General features: G+C 40.5%; 2 protein-coding genes across 2 annotated transcripts; both read left to right on the top strand.

Annotated features, from left to right (window-relative positions):
* The first annotated feature begins 230 nt into the window (after positions 1–230).
* LOC148406284 (palmitoyltransferase ZDHHC18-B-like) lies at positions 231–6,500 on the top strand. Its single transcript, XM_088405556.1, has 9 exons — positions 231–952; positions 1,034–1,194; positions 1,740–1,889; positions 2,764–2,901; positions 2,973–3,024; positions 3,105–3,207; positions 4,002–4,114; positions 4,317–4,416; positions 4,926–6,500. Exons 1-9 carry the CDS (start codon positions 696–698, stop codon positions 5,196–5,198), a joined length of 1,347 nt encoding a protein of 448 aa, XP_088261682.1. The 5' UTR covers positions 231–695; the 3' UTR covers positions 5,199–6,500.
* On the top strand, positions 5,062–20,384 carry arhgef2a (Rho/Rac guanine nucleotide exchange factor 2a). Its single transcript, XM_088405555.1, has 24 exons — positions 5,062–5,200; positions 5,316–5,350; positions 7,878–7,961; positions 9,561–9,723; positions 10,488–10,555; positions 10,627–10,690; positions 10,777–10,909; positions 11,604–11,713; positions 11,787–11,930; positions 12,007–12,257; positions 13,222–13,347; positions 13,439–13,556; positions 13,635–13,711; positions 13,778–13,949; positions 15,903–15,979; positions 16,486–16,658; positions 16,730–16,797; positions 16,876–17,064; positions 17,134–17,220; positions 17,412–17,461; positions 17,536–17,586; positions 18,215–18,502; positions 18,583–18,721; positions 18,798–20,384. The coding sequence occupies exons 3-24, from the start codon at positions 7,899–7,901 to the stop codon at positions 18,824–18,826; spliced, it is 2,640 nt and encodes an 879-aa protein (XP_088261681.1). The 5' UTR covers positions 5,062–5,200; positions 5,316–5,350; positions 7,878–7,898; the 3' UTR covers positions 18,827–20,384.
* Positions 20,385–20,470: the final 86 nt, after the last annotated feature.

The following is a 20,470-nucleotide window of genomic DNA, read 5'->3' as shown; positions in this document are numbered from 1 at the left end:
CGCGTTGCTTTTATTTCTGATATTGCTGTCGGTGAAATTCATTAGACACAACGGCTAACTTGATGCCTCACCGGGAAGCCGGAAGTGGTATTCTACTCGATATTTTTGTTTATTTTTCCGAATTCTGGACGATAAAATCCTCTGAAAATAGTAATCATCGTAATACCACTACATAATCTTTCATATTAACGTGTGCCCTTCAATTAGACCACCCTCTCCCAATTAAATGAGCTTTTATTTCGAAGTTAACAGAGCGGAAATATTTTTTTTTTCCCCTTTAGACAGGTAGGCAGCATGCGCTGACGAGCAACCATTTAAGCGATTTAATTCAGCCACGACAAAATCCAAAGATTTCGGTGGGAGATGTCTTTCTCTCTCGTTATCGCTTCTTTCCGGAGCTTGAATCAGAAACTCGTCATTCAAATTTAATTTGGCACGTGAGCACCTAATGGCTAACGGGCTAAGGATGCTCGGCGGGGAACCTGCCAATTTGGCAAGTGAAGAAAAGGGGTCACATAAAACTACCTGCCCGCGATGGAAAATAACGAATAATATCCCAGGCATGGCGTTTTCATGTTCTTTGTAGTCTGCCATTCATAGTGCCTCGCGCTTGCGTGACTATTGATCCTCATGCACGATGACGTCACTGGCTCGTTCGGCAAAGTCGTGCTGAGAGTGGTAGAAAACGTCCTGCCATGAATAATCACGACTACCAGCAAATCGACCCGAGGACCCCCGGGACCTCCGCTTCTCGTCTTCAAGCCCTAACCCAGAACCACAAGGAGGATCGCAGCAGCGAAGCCCCGAGGAGACCCAGAAGGAGATGGGAAGTCTTACCTGGGAAGAACCGCTTCTTCTGCGATGGACGCCTCATAACGGCCCGCCAAAGCGGTATGCTACCCCTGACCATGGGCCTCATCCTTGTCACAAGTGGATTATTCTTCATATTCGAGTGAGTTCTTGTCTATTTTTTTTTTTTTTTTTTGTATTGCACACCATATATACTACACCATATATACTTTGTTTTTCCCAGCTGTCCTTTCCTGGTCAAAAATCTGACAAGCTTCATCCCCGCCATCGGAGGAGTCCTCTTTGTTTTTGTGATGATCACGCTTCTTCAGACTACTTTTTCGGACCCCGGCATCCTCCCTCGAGCCACCACGGATGAGGCCATCGACATCGAGAAGCAGATTGGTACCCAAACACCCGCAAATTCACCCAATAGTGGGAAACTATAGGCTGGTTCCCATGGAAACACTTTTTGGATCGTTCCAAAATGGCGCCAAAGTTTTTTCTAATAAATCAATCAATCTTTGGCATGTTTGTTTAGCTAAATGCTAACACAGAATGCAAAACGCCATTGACAGGCTAACACACAGCCTCGAGGGACTTTATGTGACAAATATTTAAACTAGGGCTGCTGTTAAGTTAAGTTTAGTGCAAACATTGCAATCAAACTTAAAAGAGAATCACCGGCATCAAGACAGATGGGTGTTTACATAGTTTTACTTCGGGGAAATATTTAATCATATTAAAACATTATAAAGAGCTGTAACGAGTCTTTGAAAAAGTTCATTGAATACTTTTCCTCAAGCAGAAACAGTTGCTGAGAAATGTGAATAAGAAAAGAAAATGTTGCTTTTAATCAGTTTGAAACAATTGTAACCACTTGACAGCAGGGATTTAAACAAAGACAGTGGTGCAACACATGTAGACAGACATTTTTTTTCCCCTCCCAGACAACACAGGGAGCACCAGCTGCCGATCGCCGCCGCGCACTAAGGAAATTCTCATCAACCAGCAGGTGGTCAAACTCAAGTACTGCTTCACGTGCAAGATGTTCCGGCCGCCGCGCACGTCCCACTGCGGCCTGTGCGACAACTGCGTGGGTGAGCGTGGGAGCTGTTCCGCGTTATTTCGCCTTCAATTTGAAAAACAATATCACCACACGGGTGATTTGAAAGTAATACGTGCATCATGTATTTATCCTGTCGAGCTGCTTCTATTGAGATTTTTGATAATTATAACAATATATTTTGGGGATAATCATGATTTTTTTTTTTTTATTAGAAACATGCTTTTAAATTTAAAATTAAACTGAGATTTTAGATAGCTCTCTCCCTGTATATTTTTTTTCAAACAGACAAGTGACGTCAGAACCACAGAGGACACAGCCTGATATGTTCAAAAGTGATCAGTAGCAACTGCAATCGTGTCAGGATGTCAGCGTCAAAGTGTGAAGTTTTGATTTATGTCTATTGAAATGCCTGTTTTTTTTCTAGACTTGAGCCATGCTGTTTGTTTGGGGCATGGACGAAGACTTTTTTTTTTTCCCCTCCTCCATCAACCCCCATGTTTACTTATTTTAAGTAATTATTAAGTAATTATTAAGTAATTATTACGTTTTTTAGCACAGCGCTTTCTGACATTATGATTCGATTTTTTCAAAATTGAATTCCGTTTTACTCGTGCAGGTGTAATGATATAAAAGGCAATCTAAAAGTAATCGACGGCTGTCGCTGGCACTTGAGCATTGCTAGCTAGCGGCTAATTTATGCTAGATTTATGCTAATTTATGCCCCCAACCTGCTAATGATTTCAGAACAACATATTCCACAGCATTTTTGGCCCAATAAGCCCCCATAAATTAATTATATCGTTGCGTTTTTTCCACCTACGAAATCTCGTCCCATCCCTAATAATGATTGAAATCAGATACATTTGAGTAGGTCTAAAAAATGTCATTTGTGTTTTGTCTTCCAGAGCGATTTGACCATCATTGCCCCTGGGTGGGCAACTGCGTGGGCAAGCGCAACTACCGTTTCTTCTACGCTTTCATCGTGTCCCTCTCCTTCCTCACCGCGTTCATCTTTAGCTTCGTGGCTACGCATCTGTTGATGAGTAAGCAAAATCACAGCCGAGACACAGACAGGAAGTGCAAGGAGCGATTGAACGGTTTGTTTTCCTTACAGGAGCTCAGAATGGGGAAAGTCTGGTTAATGTCCTGAAAGAGAGTCCTGGCAGATATCCTTGACGTATCGGAAAGAATTTTTTTTAGTCGTGGCTTTTAACGTGCATTTGGTTTCCTTGACTGGATTTGGTACCGCCGTGGAGTTGGTGATTTGTTTTTTTGCAGTGTGGTGCATCTTGGGCCTCTCAGGCTTCCATACGTACCTTCTCGCAATCAACCGTACCACAAATGAAGACGTGAGTATTATTGCGGTGTTGTATTGAATGCGTCTTTTTTTTTTTTTAGTCATTTGAAACTTTGAGTGTCATTGACGTGAAAAGACGACAGTGGGAACACTACCGTGGAGTGCCATTGACGTCAATCCACGTCAACCACCCTTTTTAATTGATTTTCTCAGATTTTTGTATATTTTTTATCTAAAAATATTTATCTCTGCCAGCCCAACAAAATAGATCCTTGATTTATATTCCAAATAAAAATGGATCCCTATTGCTGTCAATGGCAGTGAACGTGTTAAAAGGCCTGTGCTAATTTTCAGTCAACAGCAAGTTGACAAAATGTGTTTTTCAATGAATTTATGGTACATGAAAAATAAAATTAACTTTAGACAAAATTATAACTATTCATTGGTGAAAATTGCTAAATAAGTGGACTGTCCCTTTAAAGATCAGTCTAAAAATTCAGGCCTTTGTTCTAGGTAAAAAAAAATACGCAGGCTTGACTAATTGTTAATACCAAATACTGTGAAAATTTTTCAGTGGATTTGTATGAACTGTACATCATTTCAATGAATTGTTGACAAGTGGCACCATCTAGTGGGCAAATAAAAAATGCAGCCTCAACTGTTTCAAATGGGTCGAAAATAAGCTTTCTTTTTAATCGTTTTGATTAAGATCACTACGAAGAAACCTGTTTTATTTGTTAATCATTTCAAAGTAATTCAAAAAGTCGATGACTTTGAATACATATGAATTAAATCAGGAATAAATTGGTGTTCATCATACAACAGTGGTGTTTTTCCCTAATGCAGATTAAAGGGACGTGGACAAGGAAGAGGGGCACCGTAAGTGCCACCAACCCTTACAGTCACACAAACATCTTCGTCAACTGTTGCGCAGTCCTCTGCGGACCAATGCCACCCAGGTAGGACTCATTTCATTGGCTGTCGCTTACATCGGCGTGCCTCACCAAAGTCGATTCGGATGAAACGAAAAACAACTTTAACGGATGACAGAAATCAATAGACAGCTTCAGACTAGTAGGGCTGCATAGAACATTTGAAAGAATTTGGGGGGTCTGACCTCCCTTTTAATCTGTTTTTCGTTCTTTTTTTTTGCCCCGACAGTTTGATTGACAGACGAGGCCTCCTCCCCGCCGAAAAAACGGCACAGCCCGACAGAGACTTTGAATTGCCCGTTGCGGGTGCCACATGCAAGATAAATGTGGTAGGTGGCCTTTGGGGATTTTGCCTACATGTTGGACTGAGTATGCAAAATAATTTTTTGACTTTTATAGCTGTGCTTAATGAGTTAGCAGTCACAAGCAGACCAGTAAAATTGGATGTTTGACGTCAATCGTCGTCAGTGGCAGTGAGGGATTCGAATGAGATTTTTTTTTTTTTTACTTTAAACACAGCCTCTCTCAAATAGTGGGGGAAGCGATGGCAGTGAGGGTGAAACGGACTTTGCTTTTGCGGTGTATACTGTTATTATACATTGATACCACTAGGGGGTGCAGTTGCGCTGTCAATGTCAAAGTGTGTGCTGGAGTTTTAAACTCAATTGCTGTCAACTTTTGTTTTTAAATCAAATTAACGAATAATGTGATTTGGAAAAAAATCTGAACAAAACCAGTTTTAGACCAGTTTCTTCAGGTTCAAATGTTTAAGATAATGTTAGTGTGCCAGATATGTTGCATTTATTGGTTAAGATTTATACCCCTTAATACTTCGCAGCCCAAACCGGAACCAAAAGTTCTGCCTGGTTCTACGGCTCGCACGCCGCTGCTGTCAGGTCCTCAGGAGAAGTCGCAGTCAGCCAGGGGCCCGGCGCGGGCGGTCAAGCCCGAACCCACGTCGGGGGTCACGTCAAAGGTCGTGGACCCACCTCCTAACGATACCTCCCACACGCACCCAGCCAAGACCAAAGCCAAGAAAACAAAAAAGCGCGCCGCCAAACCCGCCTCCAATGTCCACGCTTCACGCCTCAACAAAGGGGCGGAGCCATAAAGGTGCTGGATCCTCCCCCTTACAACTCAGTGACACTTTTTTGTTCTTTGAGCTTTTTTTAAGGAAACTTGACTTAGCTACAAAAGCAATGATGTAACTACTTTGTGTTTGAAACAGACAGGAGGCCAGTGTTGATACAGACACAGTAACAGGTACTTTTTTTAATTATTTATTTGTTAAGTGTTTTTGGAATGCCCATTTTTTACAAGTAAGTATTTCTTTGTATTGGTGAAGTGATGCACTAAAAACTTGGGTTCATTTTTTTTTGTTTTAGATGTGTGCGGGCTGTCCAAACTGGATCCAGGTTTGATTTATGTTAGGGCTGCACAACTAATCGAATTTTTATATTGACTGCCACGGTTAAATAAACTGATCCTCAGCAATATTTACATTTTAAAAGCCTGCTACCAAACATGTCAAATCAAGCACTTTTTCATCCTACCACCGGGGGGCAATGTTTCCCACATGTTTGCATGACAAAAGCCTCTGCTTTTCTCATCCTAATATATTACAGTATTTACCAGTGTGAAATGGCATTGAGTTTCTCACCTGATTCCTAATATACAGTGCAAGCTTTCATTTGAGACCCATTATGAAAAATCTGAATAAATTCAGTTAGAAATGACTCAAAATGAGATTTTGACTGCTAATTGATTAAAATTTGCTTAAAAGTAAATGTGTTTGGTTCTAAGTGGGTTTCTTTTTTTCAATGGTTTGCACTCAGCAAGTTAGCCGTGTTGCCCTGTGTGCTAAGTTTTTGCCATGTCTTGAGTGAATTTGTTTCAATTGTATTTTACTTTATTTAATTTAGTTTATTTTTTTTATGTACCAAGCCTTCAAGCCTTGTTTATATACCGCTTGTTCAAAAAAGCGCATTAAATAGACATGTTTCACCAAACATGATGCCTACAGGCTGACAATTGTAGATAATTGCTGATAATTGATAATTCATCGTGATGAATTATCGGATTTCATTATTGACCAAAACAATCGTGCAGCCCTAATTTATGTCAATATAAAAAATCCAAAAAGCATCTTGTGTATGTACTCAAATTGAGCTTGTGTTCTGAATATAGTGTAGCTGTGCACTGGATTCACGTTTACTCTCAATGAAGGCAAACTTGACTCTCATTTTGGCAAATATGAAAATAATCGGTGCTCGATGACCAAGTCGTGTTTTTCACATTGTAACCTGCAAGACAGTAGTCATGAAAATGAAACCAATACTATCCAAATGGAATGCTGAGGAGATGCATGTATTTGTATGAAAATGTGATCCATATTAAACCATCAAAAGCTATAGTCGGAATTGTGTTTGAATGTTACTGTTGCAGTGCAGTCTTTGGCCGCTAGGTCGCGCTAAAAGCTTTTTGAAAATTTGGCAAACGTGAGCAGCAGAGGTCTTTTAATCTTTTAAATTTGTGGAAAGAAATGAAATTTGTATGGGATCGAATGAGTCAAATTAGTTTGGAGCTGTATTTTTATTACTGATATACTAGATTCAAAGTGATTTCATGTGCACAGTGGAGAAACTTGTTTCTCGTAAAAAAAAAAAAAAAAAAAGTACCAAACTATTTCACATAAAATACATCATTGACAAAGGTTGAAAACTGCGGCTTCAGGAACCTGATATTTTAAAAACCAATGGTGAAGCAACACATGTTGACAAATTATTCTGTTGACCATGTAAAGCTGCTGCTATTTTCAGGTTGTTGTTTTTTTTGTTTGTTTTTTCATCCAACCAAAAATGCTTCATGCCTGTTAGCGGGGAACTTGGCTGAAAAATATCTCACATTGGGCACATCACTGAAAAGCAACCACTGATTTAGGACTGTCTCCTGCCCTTTAGCTGAATACTATATTAAAAATGCTAATAGTTAGCATCATAGTCTTGCTTGCAGAACCCTTTGAACATTTTATATTGGAACACAAACGGTGGAGCATCACATGTAGACTATACGAACACAATTTTTTTTTACCTGTATGAAAACACTTCATTTGTTTGACTATTCTATCGCCTCCTAGTGGCCACAGAGGGAGCACAATTATTTGCTTTGCGCCAATAAATCATAGATAGCTCACAGGTTTCCTCTTATACATGTTTAATATTCCTCCCGCGCCACACACCAACAAACGCAGCTGCTGATTGTGCTCATGAAACTAATAATCATATTGATTTAGAAGAAAAACTGCTAGCGGCTCCTCACACGGGCCCTGTTTTATGTCTCTGTATAAATAACCCGCTTGCTAACCTTGTGTAGGAGTTTGGGGCAACTTGGAGATGGCGCTTGTGGAAATGTGATGCGCGCTCGAAAACGTGGATGCCAACTGTGTGTTTGCGGCTGTGATAAGATTTGATAAGACGATTATGCTCTGCAAATTCATTAGGATGTAGAACGGAGCAAATAATAGTCTATAAGGGATTGAGATAGCGGAGCGCACTCATGCAGTGTGTGTGTGTTTGTGCGCGCGTGTGTGTGTGAGTGTGGGGGCGGCGGTGATGATGATTCAAGTCAGATTTCTCACAGGAACAGACACTTCGCTGGAAGCAGAGGCACATCGCAGTTGGACAGTGCAGGAGGAATATTTATCTTAAAAAAAAAAAAAAAAAAAAGAACAGGCTTGGATTGAGTGAAAAAAAATACTAACTTTGGATATTTTTTGTGTTTTTGAATTCAGTTTTTTTGGAGGAGATTCAACATGTCCCGAGTCGCCAGCCTGTCCAAACTGCGACAGGAGAGGATGAGGGAGATCAATCTCAGGGTGAGTTATCGTCAACATAGCACTCTTTATTTTTAATTTTTTTACATTCAACTTTGGTATATGGGAAACTATGATTTTTTTTTTTCCTCTGTGTGTTTGTGTGACTTCCTCTTCTTCTGCGGTTTCCTGGTTGTGACACGCAGGCCTGCACCCATAATGCCCATCTAGTCATACTGCCGCTGAGTATGCTCGATTTTGTGGGTGTAGGTGTGTGTTTGCTTGCACACTGTGTGCAACACTCTTGCTGGATAGTTGTTGCCATAGAAATGGCCATGCGTGTGTGTGTGTATGTGTGTGTGTGGTTTCGCTGTTGAGGGCGAAAATCTCCAGGGCCTTAAAAAAGGTTGCGTAAATGTATTGGTGCAGGTGTGAGAAATTTGGATTGGGAAAATATAAAAAAAAATAAGAATTTGGGGGGTTTTCAGCTAACCTCGTGCTAAGCATGCTAATGTCGCTTCTAAATTCGCTTTGGGAAAATTTCAAATCAGCACGTCTGCCTAAAAAGCCTGGAAGAATTCGAGTTGGAGCTTGAAAAATGTGGTCTCGCTTGATAGTCATTGTCACGCAGTAAGAAAAGAAAAGTGTGTGTGTTTGTGTGTGTGTGTGTGTGTGTGTATGTATATATATATATATATATATATATATATATATATATATATATATATATATATATATATATATATATATATATATATATATGTATATATGTATATATATATATGTATATATATATATGTATATATGTATATATGTATATATATATGTATATATGTATATGTATATATGTATATGTATATATGTATATATATAGATATATATATAGATATAGATATATATAGATATATATAGATATAGATAGATAGATAGTGTGTGTTGTCCTTTAATTCACCCTTGGCCAACGGGTATCCATTTGTTTCTAAAGTTAATCATCCCAGGGTGCCAAACAAGCCCCCATTAATATGTATTCAAACTGGGTTAGTGGACCACTTACCTAAAAGTGGATCACTTTGACACACATGGTTTGCAACACATGAAGTGCGTGTAATCCGGCAAATTCTGACCATGAGTTTTCCAAAGCGTAACGAGCAAATCTGAGCAGGTTTATATTTCTGACCTTTGCTTCATCTTATTACGTTTCCCCAGTGGACACGAGATTGGATGGACATGACTTTTGTGAGAGAACGCATGTAAAAGTCTCAAGAATGTGCTTTACTACGACCCCCCCCCCCCCCCCCCCCCCCACGCCTCCTCCCCTCAAAATGGCTGCACAAGTCAATAATCTTTTTCTTACCAGCTAATATAAGCGCATTTATTTTTGTAACTGTCCCTTTAAGATATTTTGTCTGGTTGAAAAAGTGCCTGCGGGCATCTCACCATGACTTCTGCTTTTCCAGTGTGACCATCATGAGATCGAAACACCCATCAACACCCCCCTCCCCTTCCCTCCATCCCAATTGAGGAAACACATGCATAATCACAGAAAAAAAAAACTGCAGAATAACCACGCTATGAACTAATATTTGAACTGCGAGTACACGAATACTGTATTTGTAATGACGCATTTTCGTTTACGTAATCCCACTGAAATGCTCTGGTCAGAATAAAGAGCGAGAGCGAATGAGGGAGCGCGAGAAGGCGGCCCGCGAGAGGGAGGCCCGCTACAACAACGGCCACCTCTTCACCTCGCTCACCGTGTCGGGAACCACGCTGTGCTCGGCCTGCAGCAAGAGCATCACGGCCAAGGAGGCGCTCTGCTGTCCCAGTAAGTCACTTCACTTCACTGCACTTTTTATTTCACTTTTATCTGCAATACGTCGGAATTGCATCGGTAATTACGCTTAAAAAAAATTAAAAATGCTTGGCGTCACTGTAATAAACACTTTGCCCACTAGGGGGTATCAACATTTTTATTACAACCGATTTTCTTCAAATATACAGGCGTTAACTGTGATCATTCCTTTTATTTTTTTAAGTTTATTTTAGTTTAAATAATTTCTTAACTTTTTTGTGATTAAAATGTTAGTAAAATTAAAAAAATGTGCATTAAAAATTTATTTAATTACTTGATCAAGTCAAAATTAACATATATACAGTATACAGTGTGTGTATATATATATATATATATATATATATATATATATATATATATATATATATATATGTTCAATAATAAGATATTAGTAAAATAAACAATTGTTCATACTCATCAAATATTTTACTAAAATACTTGGCTTTTAATTTTAAACATAGATATAAAATTGTGCAAGTGACTTATTATTTTATGAAGAACTAAACATATATGTTTCATTGAAATGTTTTAAATAAACTTTTTTTTATTAGTATAGCTTAGTGAAAAGCTGATTGGATGATACCAAACTGAGTGGGCGGGGCTTGCAGGATCAAACGACCTTCACCAGGCTGACAAACATATTTAAAAGCGAAAGCATATCCCAAAATATCAGTCCAGTAATAAATGTTACCTATGAAGAAACTATTGCCATATTGTTTACATTTTTTTTTTCCCAGCATGCAACGTAACCATCCACAACCGCTGCAGAGACACTTTGCCCAATTGCGCCAAAGTCAAACAGCGGGTAAGGTCCCACTTTGCAATTTGTATTTAACGATTTGATATGGAAACGTTTTTCTTTTTTTTCACCCACAGCAGCAGAAGACAGCTTTAATGCGCAATAACTCATCTTTGCAGAATGTCGCGCTGCGCACAAGAAGTAAGACACTTTTTTTAATCCTAGTCTATGAATTATGAATATATATATTTTTAAATTGTTTTAAATTGAAATTCTTCACTGTACAGATCCGGTCATGCGCGAGCGTCCCACGTCCGCCATCTACCCTTCCGAAAGTCTCCGGCATTCTCTTCTCGGATCCCGCCGAGGACGTTCCGGTCTCACGCTGTCCAAAAGTGTCTCCACCAACAACATTGCAGGGTCAGCAAGCTTTTAAACGTTAATATTGATTCCAATAATATGGACTTTGTATGAAAATTGTAGCTGTAGAAATGTTTTTAAATGAATGAGCTGATAAGATTACATGCAAATAAACAGTCGGTATCCAAACCGGGGCCCGCGGGCTATTTGTGGCCCGCCGTTGGTTTTTCAGCGGCCCATGGCAAAACTGAAACTAAAACTGAAATTTGGGACGCCCCTCAACCTGATAAAATGCTGTACAGCTTTTCTAAATATGCAAAAATAGTATGTCGTAAAATTATTCAGGAATAAAATAAATCATAATTTCTCTTTTATTTATCCTTCTACTTTAGAAGCAAAACAAGTTTAATCTATTTTGTGTCCAGGTTTGATTTTTAAACATATAGAACCTCAAGTCATTTATAAGCCAATGGTGGCCAAAGTGTGGCCTGGGGGCCAATTGCGGCCCGCCGATCATTATTCACTATAAACTAAGACTGACATTTGGCACGGCCTACAAGACTAGTTTTCTTAATTTTATAACATTCTAGGGTAAAGAAGGATCTAAAAATTGTTGGCACTGAATATCTTAAGAATAAATGCATTCATTGCCATTGACGGCTATAGACGTCGAAGATCCGTTTTTGATGTGCTGCTGGCGAATGATTTTAAAGATCAGGAATGAAGTGTAAAAAAAAAAATGTGTGTGCCGCAGAAACCTGAACGAGGACTCTCCTTTGGGTCTACGCCGGATCCTGTCCCAGTCCACGGACTCCCTCAGCTTCAGGAACAGAGCCATGTCTGTGGAATCCCTCAACGACGACGGTACACATCAGCGACTCGGTCTGCGAGCCCCGCCGCTGAACTTTGACCTCTATAAGTTGACGCTCTTTCAAAGGGGACTACTACTACACTTCCATCCTGGAGGAGATGGAGCTGGAGGGCGAGGACTTCAAGGCTGACTCGTGGAGCATGGCGGTGGACGCCGATTACTTGCACGCGCATAGCAAAAACGTCATCAAGAGGCAGGATGTCATTTACGGTGACGACCTTTCACCCCCGCCCACGCGTTGCTGAAAGCGCAAAGCAACCGGGTGCTATTTCACGTCTCCGCCCAGAGCTGATCCAGACCGAGGTGCACCACATGCGCACGCTCCGCATCATGGAGCGGGTGTTTCGCCAGGGCCTGCTGGAGGAGCTGCAAATGGATCCCAGCACCCTGCACGCCTTGTTCCCTTGCCTGGATCAGCTGATCGGGATTCACTCCCACTTCCTGGTGCAGCTGCTCATGCGCCGCAATGCCAGCCTGCAGCCCGAGTCCGATCGCAACTTCACCATACACCGTCTGGGCGACATTTTGCTCGAGCAGGTGATCCATCTTTTGCAATAAAGTCCTGGTCGCATGTAGTCAACCAAACCTGTCAGAAATACAGTGGACCCCCGCCATACGATATTAACCCGTTCCGGAGTCGGAATCGTGAGGCAAAAATAGTCGTATGGCAGGCAATAGGAACCTATGCTAATTTGCTAATGCGTTCAAAACCCCAGGTAAAAACAGCAACATTTTATATACATACAGTGGGCCGCCCATGTTGGAACATTAATCCGTTCCAAAATAGTATAGTAAGTGCTACGTATATATATTATACATGTATACAATCAGAAAACATTATAAATAAAAAATATAGAAAGGATTTATTTACCTTTGAGTGACGCTTGTTATGCCCGTATTCCCTAATAAGGGTTATCTCCAGCATCATTGCTTGATAAATCATCATCTTATTTCTTTCTTTAACATCACTAGCATTCTTAGGACCCATGGCTAAGCTTTTCAACTTTGAATTAAGCAGTAAATACGGTTTTCTAACCACTCACAATCGAACAAAGCTTTACCGTTCCGCCATTTTGAAACAAGTGAGGCCGACCAATAGCAGACTAGCATTTCCTTGAGGAAAGCTGACCAATCGCAGACCAGCATTAGAGTGACACGTTGCATGGAGGCAGTTAGGCAACAGAACAGAAAATAAGTGCAATTACCTAAAAACGCCTGCAGATGGAGACGAAACAACACATACAGCAAACCCCCTAGGGTCATGACAGTTGTTTTGGGCGTAAAACCGGGAAAATACCATAAAGAGGGGTATTCCACGTCGCAACATGAAAATAACGTAAATCAGGGACGTTGTAAGACGGGGGGGCCAGCGTATTACAAATTAGAAACAACAATAATATTCTTTGATCATTTTGACCCGGGTTTTGTTTCATCTTGCTTCGTTCTAGTCCCCACCTGGAAGTCTATTTTTACTGCTTCATATGTCTGTTCCTGTCACTAGTTTTCCGGCCAGAGTGCGGACGACATGCAGAAGACCTATGCGGAGTTCTGCAGTCGCCACATGAAGGCGGTCAAGTTGTACAAATCGCTGCTGGCCAGAGACAAGAGGTTTCAGTGCTTCATTCGGGTGAGACAAAAACGAGATCTTGTCCCATCCCTAATATATATCTATATGAAAGATAATGTTATTGAGTCTGTGTACGTCTGCATGCATCCAGCGTGTGAGTCGAGGACCCTGGCTGCGTTGCCACGGCATCCAGGAATGCATCCTGTTGGTGACTCAGCGAATATCCAAATACCCCGTTCTCATCCAACGTATTCTGGACAACACCGTCGGTAAATTCTCACACTCTTGCTTTCATTACGGTCCCCACATAATATCCAGGATTCCATAATAGTGGTTTTGTCCCACAGAAGATGAGGAGGAAGCTTCCTCCGTAGCGCAAGCTCTATCCATGGTCAGAGATCTTCTTAACTCGATAGATCAACAGGTATTGTCGCTTTTTTCTTTCTGAAAAGATGTCACCTTTTTTTTTAATCGAGTGACCTCATGTCAGATGGAGGAGCTTGAGAAGACGCAGCGAATGCAGGAGATCCAGGCCAAGCTGGACCAGCGGGCCGAGACCCGGGTGAGGGACGGCAGACTTTTCAGGCCCGCCGAGCTGCTCCGCCGCAAACTGGTCTACGAGGGAACACTCATGTGGAAAACCCCGGGGTCCCGACTCAAAGGTCGGTAGCAGCTGCCCAGTAGATGGCGCTAGAGGGCCACACCACTGTCACCACCTTTCCATACGCTTCTTGTATCCTAAAATATCACATCAAATAATTAATTACTAATTACAAAGTGCATTGTATAAAACGTAACAAAATAAAGGAAGTTAGTTAAAATATGTTATAATTACTCTTTTTATAATAACCAGTCCACTTTTTTTTTTATCTTGCACCTCTCGATACATTTTGTATTAACTAACCATTCAAGTTTCAATGTATTCAGAAAAAACACATATGTGTGTTCGAATAACATTAATTTGAATGCGAAAGAAGTCATTTCCTGTAATTTACAAGGCTTTTTTTTTTTTTACGACGAAGAAATGCGTCTAAAGTACAGTACTGTAATTTCCTCATTTTAACAACACACACACACCATGTGTTATAATTGGACATCCACGATCTGTGTCAGGGGTTCTCAAACTTTTTGGAATCAGGGACCTCTTTTAGAAAGCAAATTTATCAAGACACCCTCTATTGCAAACGTTCACGGAAACAAAAAAAAATCATCTAAGCCAAAAATAATCGCGCTATCAATGCACTATCAAGAGCGGCCAGAAGCGGCGCTAAAAACAACGACAAGCAAGGCACAAATCTGTTAAAAGATCAACTAAATCAGCTCCAAAACACTCAAATTATTAAACGGACCCCACTTTGAAAACCACTGATCTATTTAACCACTAAAGTCAGGGGTAGACTTATAATCACGTTTTTTTCTAAAATTCACCCAAACTGAGGTAAAAAAAAGGGGGCGTCGACTTGTACTCCGAGGAATACAGGTCTTTGAACTACACATCCCAATTTCACGAAAAACATTGTATAAAATTCCACTTTTTCATTTTCGCTTTCCGACAGAGCGCTTGGCTTTTCCTCGTGGCTCCAATAGTTCTGTTGACACCGCAGGCTTTCAAAACAAGACACTTGCACTTCCCTGGCACTCGCTCATTAACTTGATCTATATTTACCCCCATACAAGTTTTTTCAAAGTCTCACGTCTTCTCACCCCGCCGTCAAAATCAAGCGCCCTCTCTTAGAACCCGATGCGAGGGGGGCTTTCGAGGGGATCATTCGTACCCTCCGCAATCATCTACAGGCCCGTGTTGTTGTGGCCTTTTGCTCTCGGGAGGCCATCGAGCGAGACGCCGCGCAATCCTTCCGTCTCGATCTTCCCGTGTCAAAGTCTCTTCCTTCGTCTTCAACATTTTACATATGTACTTCCTGTATATATTTTTTAGATGTCTGGCAAAGGCAAGTTCTGAAAATGGCTGCTACTAAATCCACAAAGTACTAAAGTAATCCATTGCTTTGAGTAGCTAAGCACTACATTCATTTCCTCAGGTAATTAAATGAGAACGTTAACGATTACATTAGGTATTAAAATGCTTAATTACATTACTATAGTAACTGATTACTTTTGATAAAGTATGAAAGTAATTGATTACTCGATGTAACAAACTTTGATTACTTCACATACTAAAGTAATTGATTACTGAAGGTACTAGACTAAATACTAATACTAAGTAATTGATTACTCTTGGATACTAAAGTAGTAAAATAGTTGATGACCTAAGCTACACAAATAAATGATTATTTTCGATACTAAAATTTTCAAGTATTTTTTTTTTCCTTTTGGTTAAGTTACTACAGTAATTGATTACCTTAGACAGTAAAGTACTAAAGTAATTGATTACTAACTGTAATAAACTGTTTGAATACTTTAGATACTAAGTGGATTAAAAAGTAAAAATACGTCTTTGGTATTGAATGAGTTGTCACTATGAGAATGGAGAACCATTGAGAGGTGTCCTGAAAATGAAAGGGCTGAGAAAAGAGCCTTGAGGAACATTGGATTTGTACTTTGCTGTGGTGTTACAAAAAATATGTATGTATAAATATATATATATTTTTGTGCAGACGTGCAGGTGTTACTGATGACGGACATCCTTGTGTTTCTTCAGGAGAAGGACCAGAGGTACATCTTTCCATGCCTGGTAAGCTACACAAAGCCCTCTGAATAATATTAACTCAATCAATCACAAAGACATATGGTGACTATTTATTTTTTGTATTGAACTTTTTTTTTCAAGTCCAACCATTCGATCCAAGATTTTTATTTTTAATTGTTTGGCTAAAGGAGGGTCTAAAATGACTGGTGAATGAGAATAATTAAGTTTGTAATTAATTATGTTCGAAATTTATTAATTCCTTTAGGTACTGGAGTAAAGTAAATTTTTTAATTTATATAATCATTGGTTATTTAGCACTTAATTACCTAATGTAATTAATAACTTTAGTTCTTAATTCATTTAGCAAAGACATTTTTAGTCGGTTCTATAGCCAAACACTTGGAAAAAAAAAAAAAAACAGAATATTTTACATCCCTGGCCATCGTATATCTGCGCGTTTGACAAACGTAAAAATACGTCTTTGGCATCGAACGAGTTAAGTGTTAATGAAGTAACGCGAGCGATTGCGGATAACTCTGTTGTATCTCCAGGACAAGCCCCCAGTCCTGTCCTTGCAGAACCTGATCGTGAGAGACATCGCCAACCAGGAACGAGGCATGTTCCTCATCAGCGACAGCTCGCCGCCGGAGATGTACGAGGTCCACTCCGCTTCCAGGGAGGACAAGAATGCGTGGATACGGCAAATCCAGCGCACCGTCAGCAAGTGTGGAGATAGAACGAGTATAGGACAATCCTAGCGCGATATTTGTTTATTGCTTGATGTTCTTGGCTCAGGTGTCCATCTCGTGAGGAGTTCCCGCTCATAGAGACGGAACACAAAGCCCACCTGCGGAGACTCAAAGGTTTGTTCAGACATCAAATATGGAAACCCATCACCAGGCTGCTTCATGATTGGTTCTTTGATTGTTCCACGGTGGCAGGGGACCTCCAGCAGAAGGACCGGGAAATGCTGGAGCTCCTGCAGGAGAGGGTGACCCTGTTCTGCGAGCTGGCCCAGGTGACCAGTGGCCAGGAAGACCTGGAGCCCCCCGTTACACGCTACCTGTTCAGAGCCGACACTCCTCAAGCGCCGAGGGCCGAGAAGTTCCTGCTGGACGCCACGGCTGAGGGTAAGAGCAGAAAAAAAAGACAAAATCACCACAGGTGGCGCAAGCGTGATCGGAGATGTTTCTCCTCAGTGGACCGACTGAGCGAGCTCCTGCTGGGCTCCAGCGTCGACGTCCCGCTCCTGTGCCATCATAACCACATGGACATGACTGACCCTGGTAATCTTATTTTTTTTAAGTATTTTTTATCATTTTCTTTGTATTTGTGATTTTATATATATATATATATATATATATATATATATATATATATATATATATATATATATATATATATATATATATATATATATATATATATAAATAAATATATATTTGTAAAATCATGTATCATTATTTCCTCCATACAGGTGATCAAGATCTTCTTATCAATGGAGCAAATGATTTGCCAGCAGCAAAAGTGAGATTTTATTAGAAATTATAAAATATTAGTTACACATTAAATATCTTCTATTGAGTGTTTATGTCGTACAGGAGGTCTGTCAGAGGCTGATGAATCTCAGCGTTTACCTCCACGCACTCCAGGTGAGCACAAACTACTTCCTCTTTCTCTTCACAATAAAAGCAAATGGTTCCTCATATGCAATGAAACATTACTTAAAAAAAAAATGCATGTGAGGCACACAAGCTAATCGGTGGTCCACCCAAATCAAAATATAGAGAAGACATGGTTGTGTCCATGTTGTTTCAGCGAGACAATGAATTGTGTCCCACCCAAACACATGAGACACCATTAGAAAGTTCAGGATGTCCTCTCTGAGCACATTAGGAGTTAGTGAGCAAGCTCAAATGATTCAAAAGATATTGACGGAAAAAAAAAAAACAATGTTCATTACAGTGGACATGATTTTGTCCATGTTGTCCCAGCAAGACAGTTGCATCCCACTCAAACATTTGAGACATCACTGGAAAGGACATGATTGTGGACACAAGAACATTGTAAGGTAGCTCCAATGAGTTAAAAGATATAGACCAAAAACTAATGTCCACTACTGTTGACATTGTTGCATCCATGTTCTCCCAGCAAGACAGTTAATTGCGTCCCACTCAAACATATGAGACATCATTGGAAATTACACAACTGCGGACAATAGGACCAAGGTAGCTCCAACTGGTCAAAAGATATAGACCAAAAACTTTGCGCCCCCTTCAGGCTGCCGTCATCAAGCAAGACTCCATCCTGGAGCTTCTCCTGCAGCAGGAGGACGCGTCATCGCCGGCGTCTGCGGCTTCCTGGCGGCAGAACCGGGAAGCGGGCGGCGGCGCCACCATCGGCGAGCTGGCCCTGCTGCAGAGGCAGCACAGCTTGCTGCAGGAGGAGCTGCTGAGGCTCCGCGACGCCGAAACTCGCTTCAAGGACAGCGAGAAGGCCCGCGCCAAGCTGGAGAAGCAGGTTCGACACATGAAGGGCTCGCACGAGCACGGGGACCCGCCCGTACAGGTGACAAACCCAACAGGCGTGCAAACCTTTCCGGAGAAGGTCTTTTTTGGTTTTGTTTGGATAATTAATGATTTGTGTAGCCTGAAAGGGAGAAGTTACGCGCAAGTTCCCAGTGGGACAACGAGGCACACCAATCAAACGCTCCCCAGGCAGGCAGCGATGAGGAGGTCAATATGACGTCTGATGATGACGAAGGAGAGGCTTCTGAAAGCTCCAGAGGTTAGACCAGCCTCCATTAGGCTAATTCCAGGGGGCAGCTAATTCCAGTGGCTAATTCCGCTTTTGCCCGCCACAGATTTCCAAGACATACCCGAAGAGATCTGATCTTCCGCTAACAAGCTAAGTGACCCTCAAAAACTTCAATAGAAAAGCCATGATGCCGCATCGTGCGTATTTTTCTCTTTTTGAATGGATTCCTTAATTTATTGAGCCGCTTTGCTTTCCCACTCAAATGCTTGTGTGAATGCGTGCGCTTTCGTTTGCATGATTTACTTACCGAATAAAAGGGAGGACAAAACGGGATTTTCATGCTACTACAGGGGATGTGCTACAGCTCAACAATATTTGTGATTTGTGTGTGTGTGTATCATTGCGTGGGATTTGAACTTAAATTTTAAATAACACATACAGGGTATTTTCAAAGTATTTGTTACAGTAGTGCCTCAATTCATGAGTTTTTAAAGACAACTTATGCTAACTAGCTTAATGCTAAAACACAATGCAAAAATTCCACAATGAAGTTAGCATCCATTTCGTAATTTCCGTTTTAAAGACTTTTATTATCACCTATGGTGTAAATTCAAAATATTTAATAAAATGTAAGAGTTTTTTGAGCCAGTCAATGCTCACTAGCTAAACGCTAGCACGGAACGCAAAATGCCAAAATGAAGGTAGCATCAGTCATGCCTTTAAGCACCTTTTAAATAACACCTACTTGGTAATATCAGAGTTGTACAGTGGTACCTCAATTTATGAGTTTTTTTGAGCCAGCTAATGCTCACTAGCTTAATGCTAACACGCAAAGCAAAATGCCATCATAGAACTAGCATAAAATGTCATAGTCTCAATTCGGCAACACAAAAGATACATCAACACGTAAAGACAGACATTCTAAAAAATACCCACATATATTCTTTATCATCTGTGAAAAACAGGTAGTTGGGCCTATTTTCTTCGTTTGTATTTCTGTACCGGCATGTATGTTTTATACTGCCCCCCAGTGGCAAAGGTGTACACATGCTGAGCCGCACATGCTGGTTAATTTGCTACATTCTATTTCAATCTGTGTGTCATATTTTTCTTATTTAACTCATTCTCTGCCAAATGTATCTTTGACGTTTATTGCCGTCAATGGCAGTGAATATAGACACTGGAAATCTTTTTTTTTTTTTTCAATTATAAATCAAGTCACCATTGGACTGTTTTTTTTCTGTGAATTTCAGCATTTTTGCACTAATAAGACACATCAGGAAAAAGAAGTAAATAAGTTACATGTTTTCAGTATACGTATACTGAAAACATGTATTCAAAAGGGCATCGAATCAGAAGTGTGGTGTTTTTGTTGTTGCTGCAAAATTCTTTTAAAAGAAAACCTGTTTGACAATCTGCGCTGATTGTATTTTTTGAAATGTATTTTATGCTCTGCCGTCACTTTTCTATAATTCGCAAAATGAATAATTATTACTCAACGATATTAAGCTGATACCGTATTTGTATACTGTATGACCCGATGCTTCCATTTTGTCACTTGAATTGTAAACACAACAGAATGGCGCGTCAAAATATTAGGGACACTCCGGCGCGCTGTATAGCAAGGAATGTATTGTTATATTCATACGGAATGTATTGTTTGCTCATCAATAAACTTTTCATAGCAGCGAAACGAGATGTGGAGGTTCATGCCACAAAGAAAGTAACGCACACTTATGCAGTGTCCGCCCCGTCCTAATCCTGTGGACAATGTCAGCC

This window comes from Hippichthys cyanospilos, chromosome 21 (assembly GCF_059441005.1).
Source record: "Hippichthys cyanospilos isolate Australia breed blue-spotted pipefish chromosome 21, RoL_Hcya_1.0, whole genome shotgun sequence".
Taxonomy (NCBI): Eukaryota; Metazoa; Chordata; class Actinopteri; order Syngnathiformes; family Syngnathidae; genus Hippichthys; species Hippichthys cyanospilos.
Note: the sequence above shows the minus strand (reverse complement) of the source record. Positions and strands in the feature narration are given on the sequence as shown.

Coding starts and splice junctions, on each gene's coding strand:
- arhgef2a (XM_088405555.1), top strand. CDS start 7,899: ATGTCCCGAGTCGCCAGCCTGTCCAAACTGCGACAGGAGAGGATGAGG. Junction 16,798..16,875: donor CCACCTGCGGAGACTCAAAG/GTTTGTTCAGAC, acceptor CCACGGTGGCAG/GGGACCTCCAGCAGAAGGAC. Junction 17,462..17,535: donor ATGATTTGCCAGCAGCAAAA/GTGAGATTTTAT, acceptor TATGTCGTACAG/GAGGTCTGTCAGAGGCTGAT.
- LOC148406284 (XM_088405556.1), top strand. CDS start 696: ATGAATAATCACGACTACCAGCAAATCGACCCGAGGACCCCCGGGACC. Junction 1,890..2,763: donor CCTGTGCGACAACTGCGTGG/GTGAGCGTGGGA, acceptor TTTGTCTTCCAG/AGCGATTTGACCATCATTGC. Junction 3,025..3,104: donor CTGAAAGAGAGTCCTGGCAG/ATATCCTTGACG, acceptor TGGATTTGGTAC/CGCCGTGGAGTTGGTGATTT.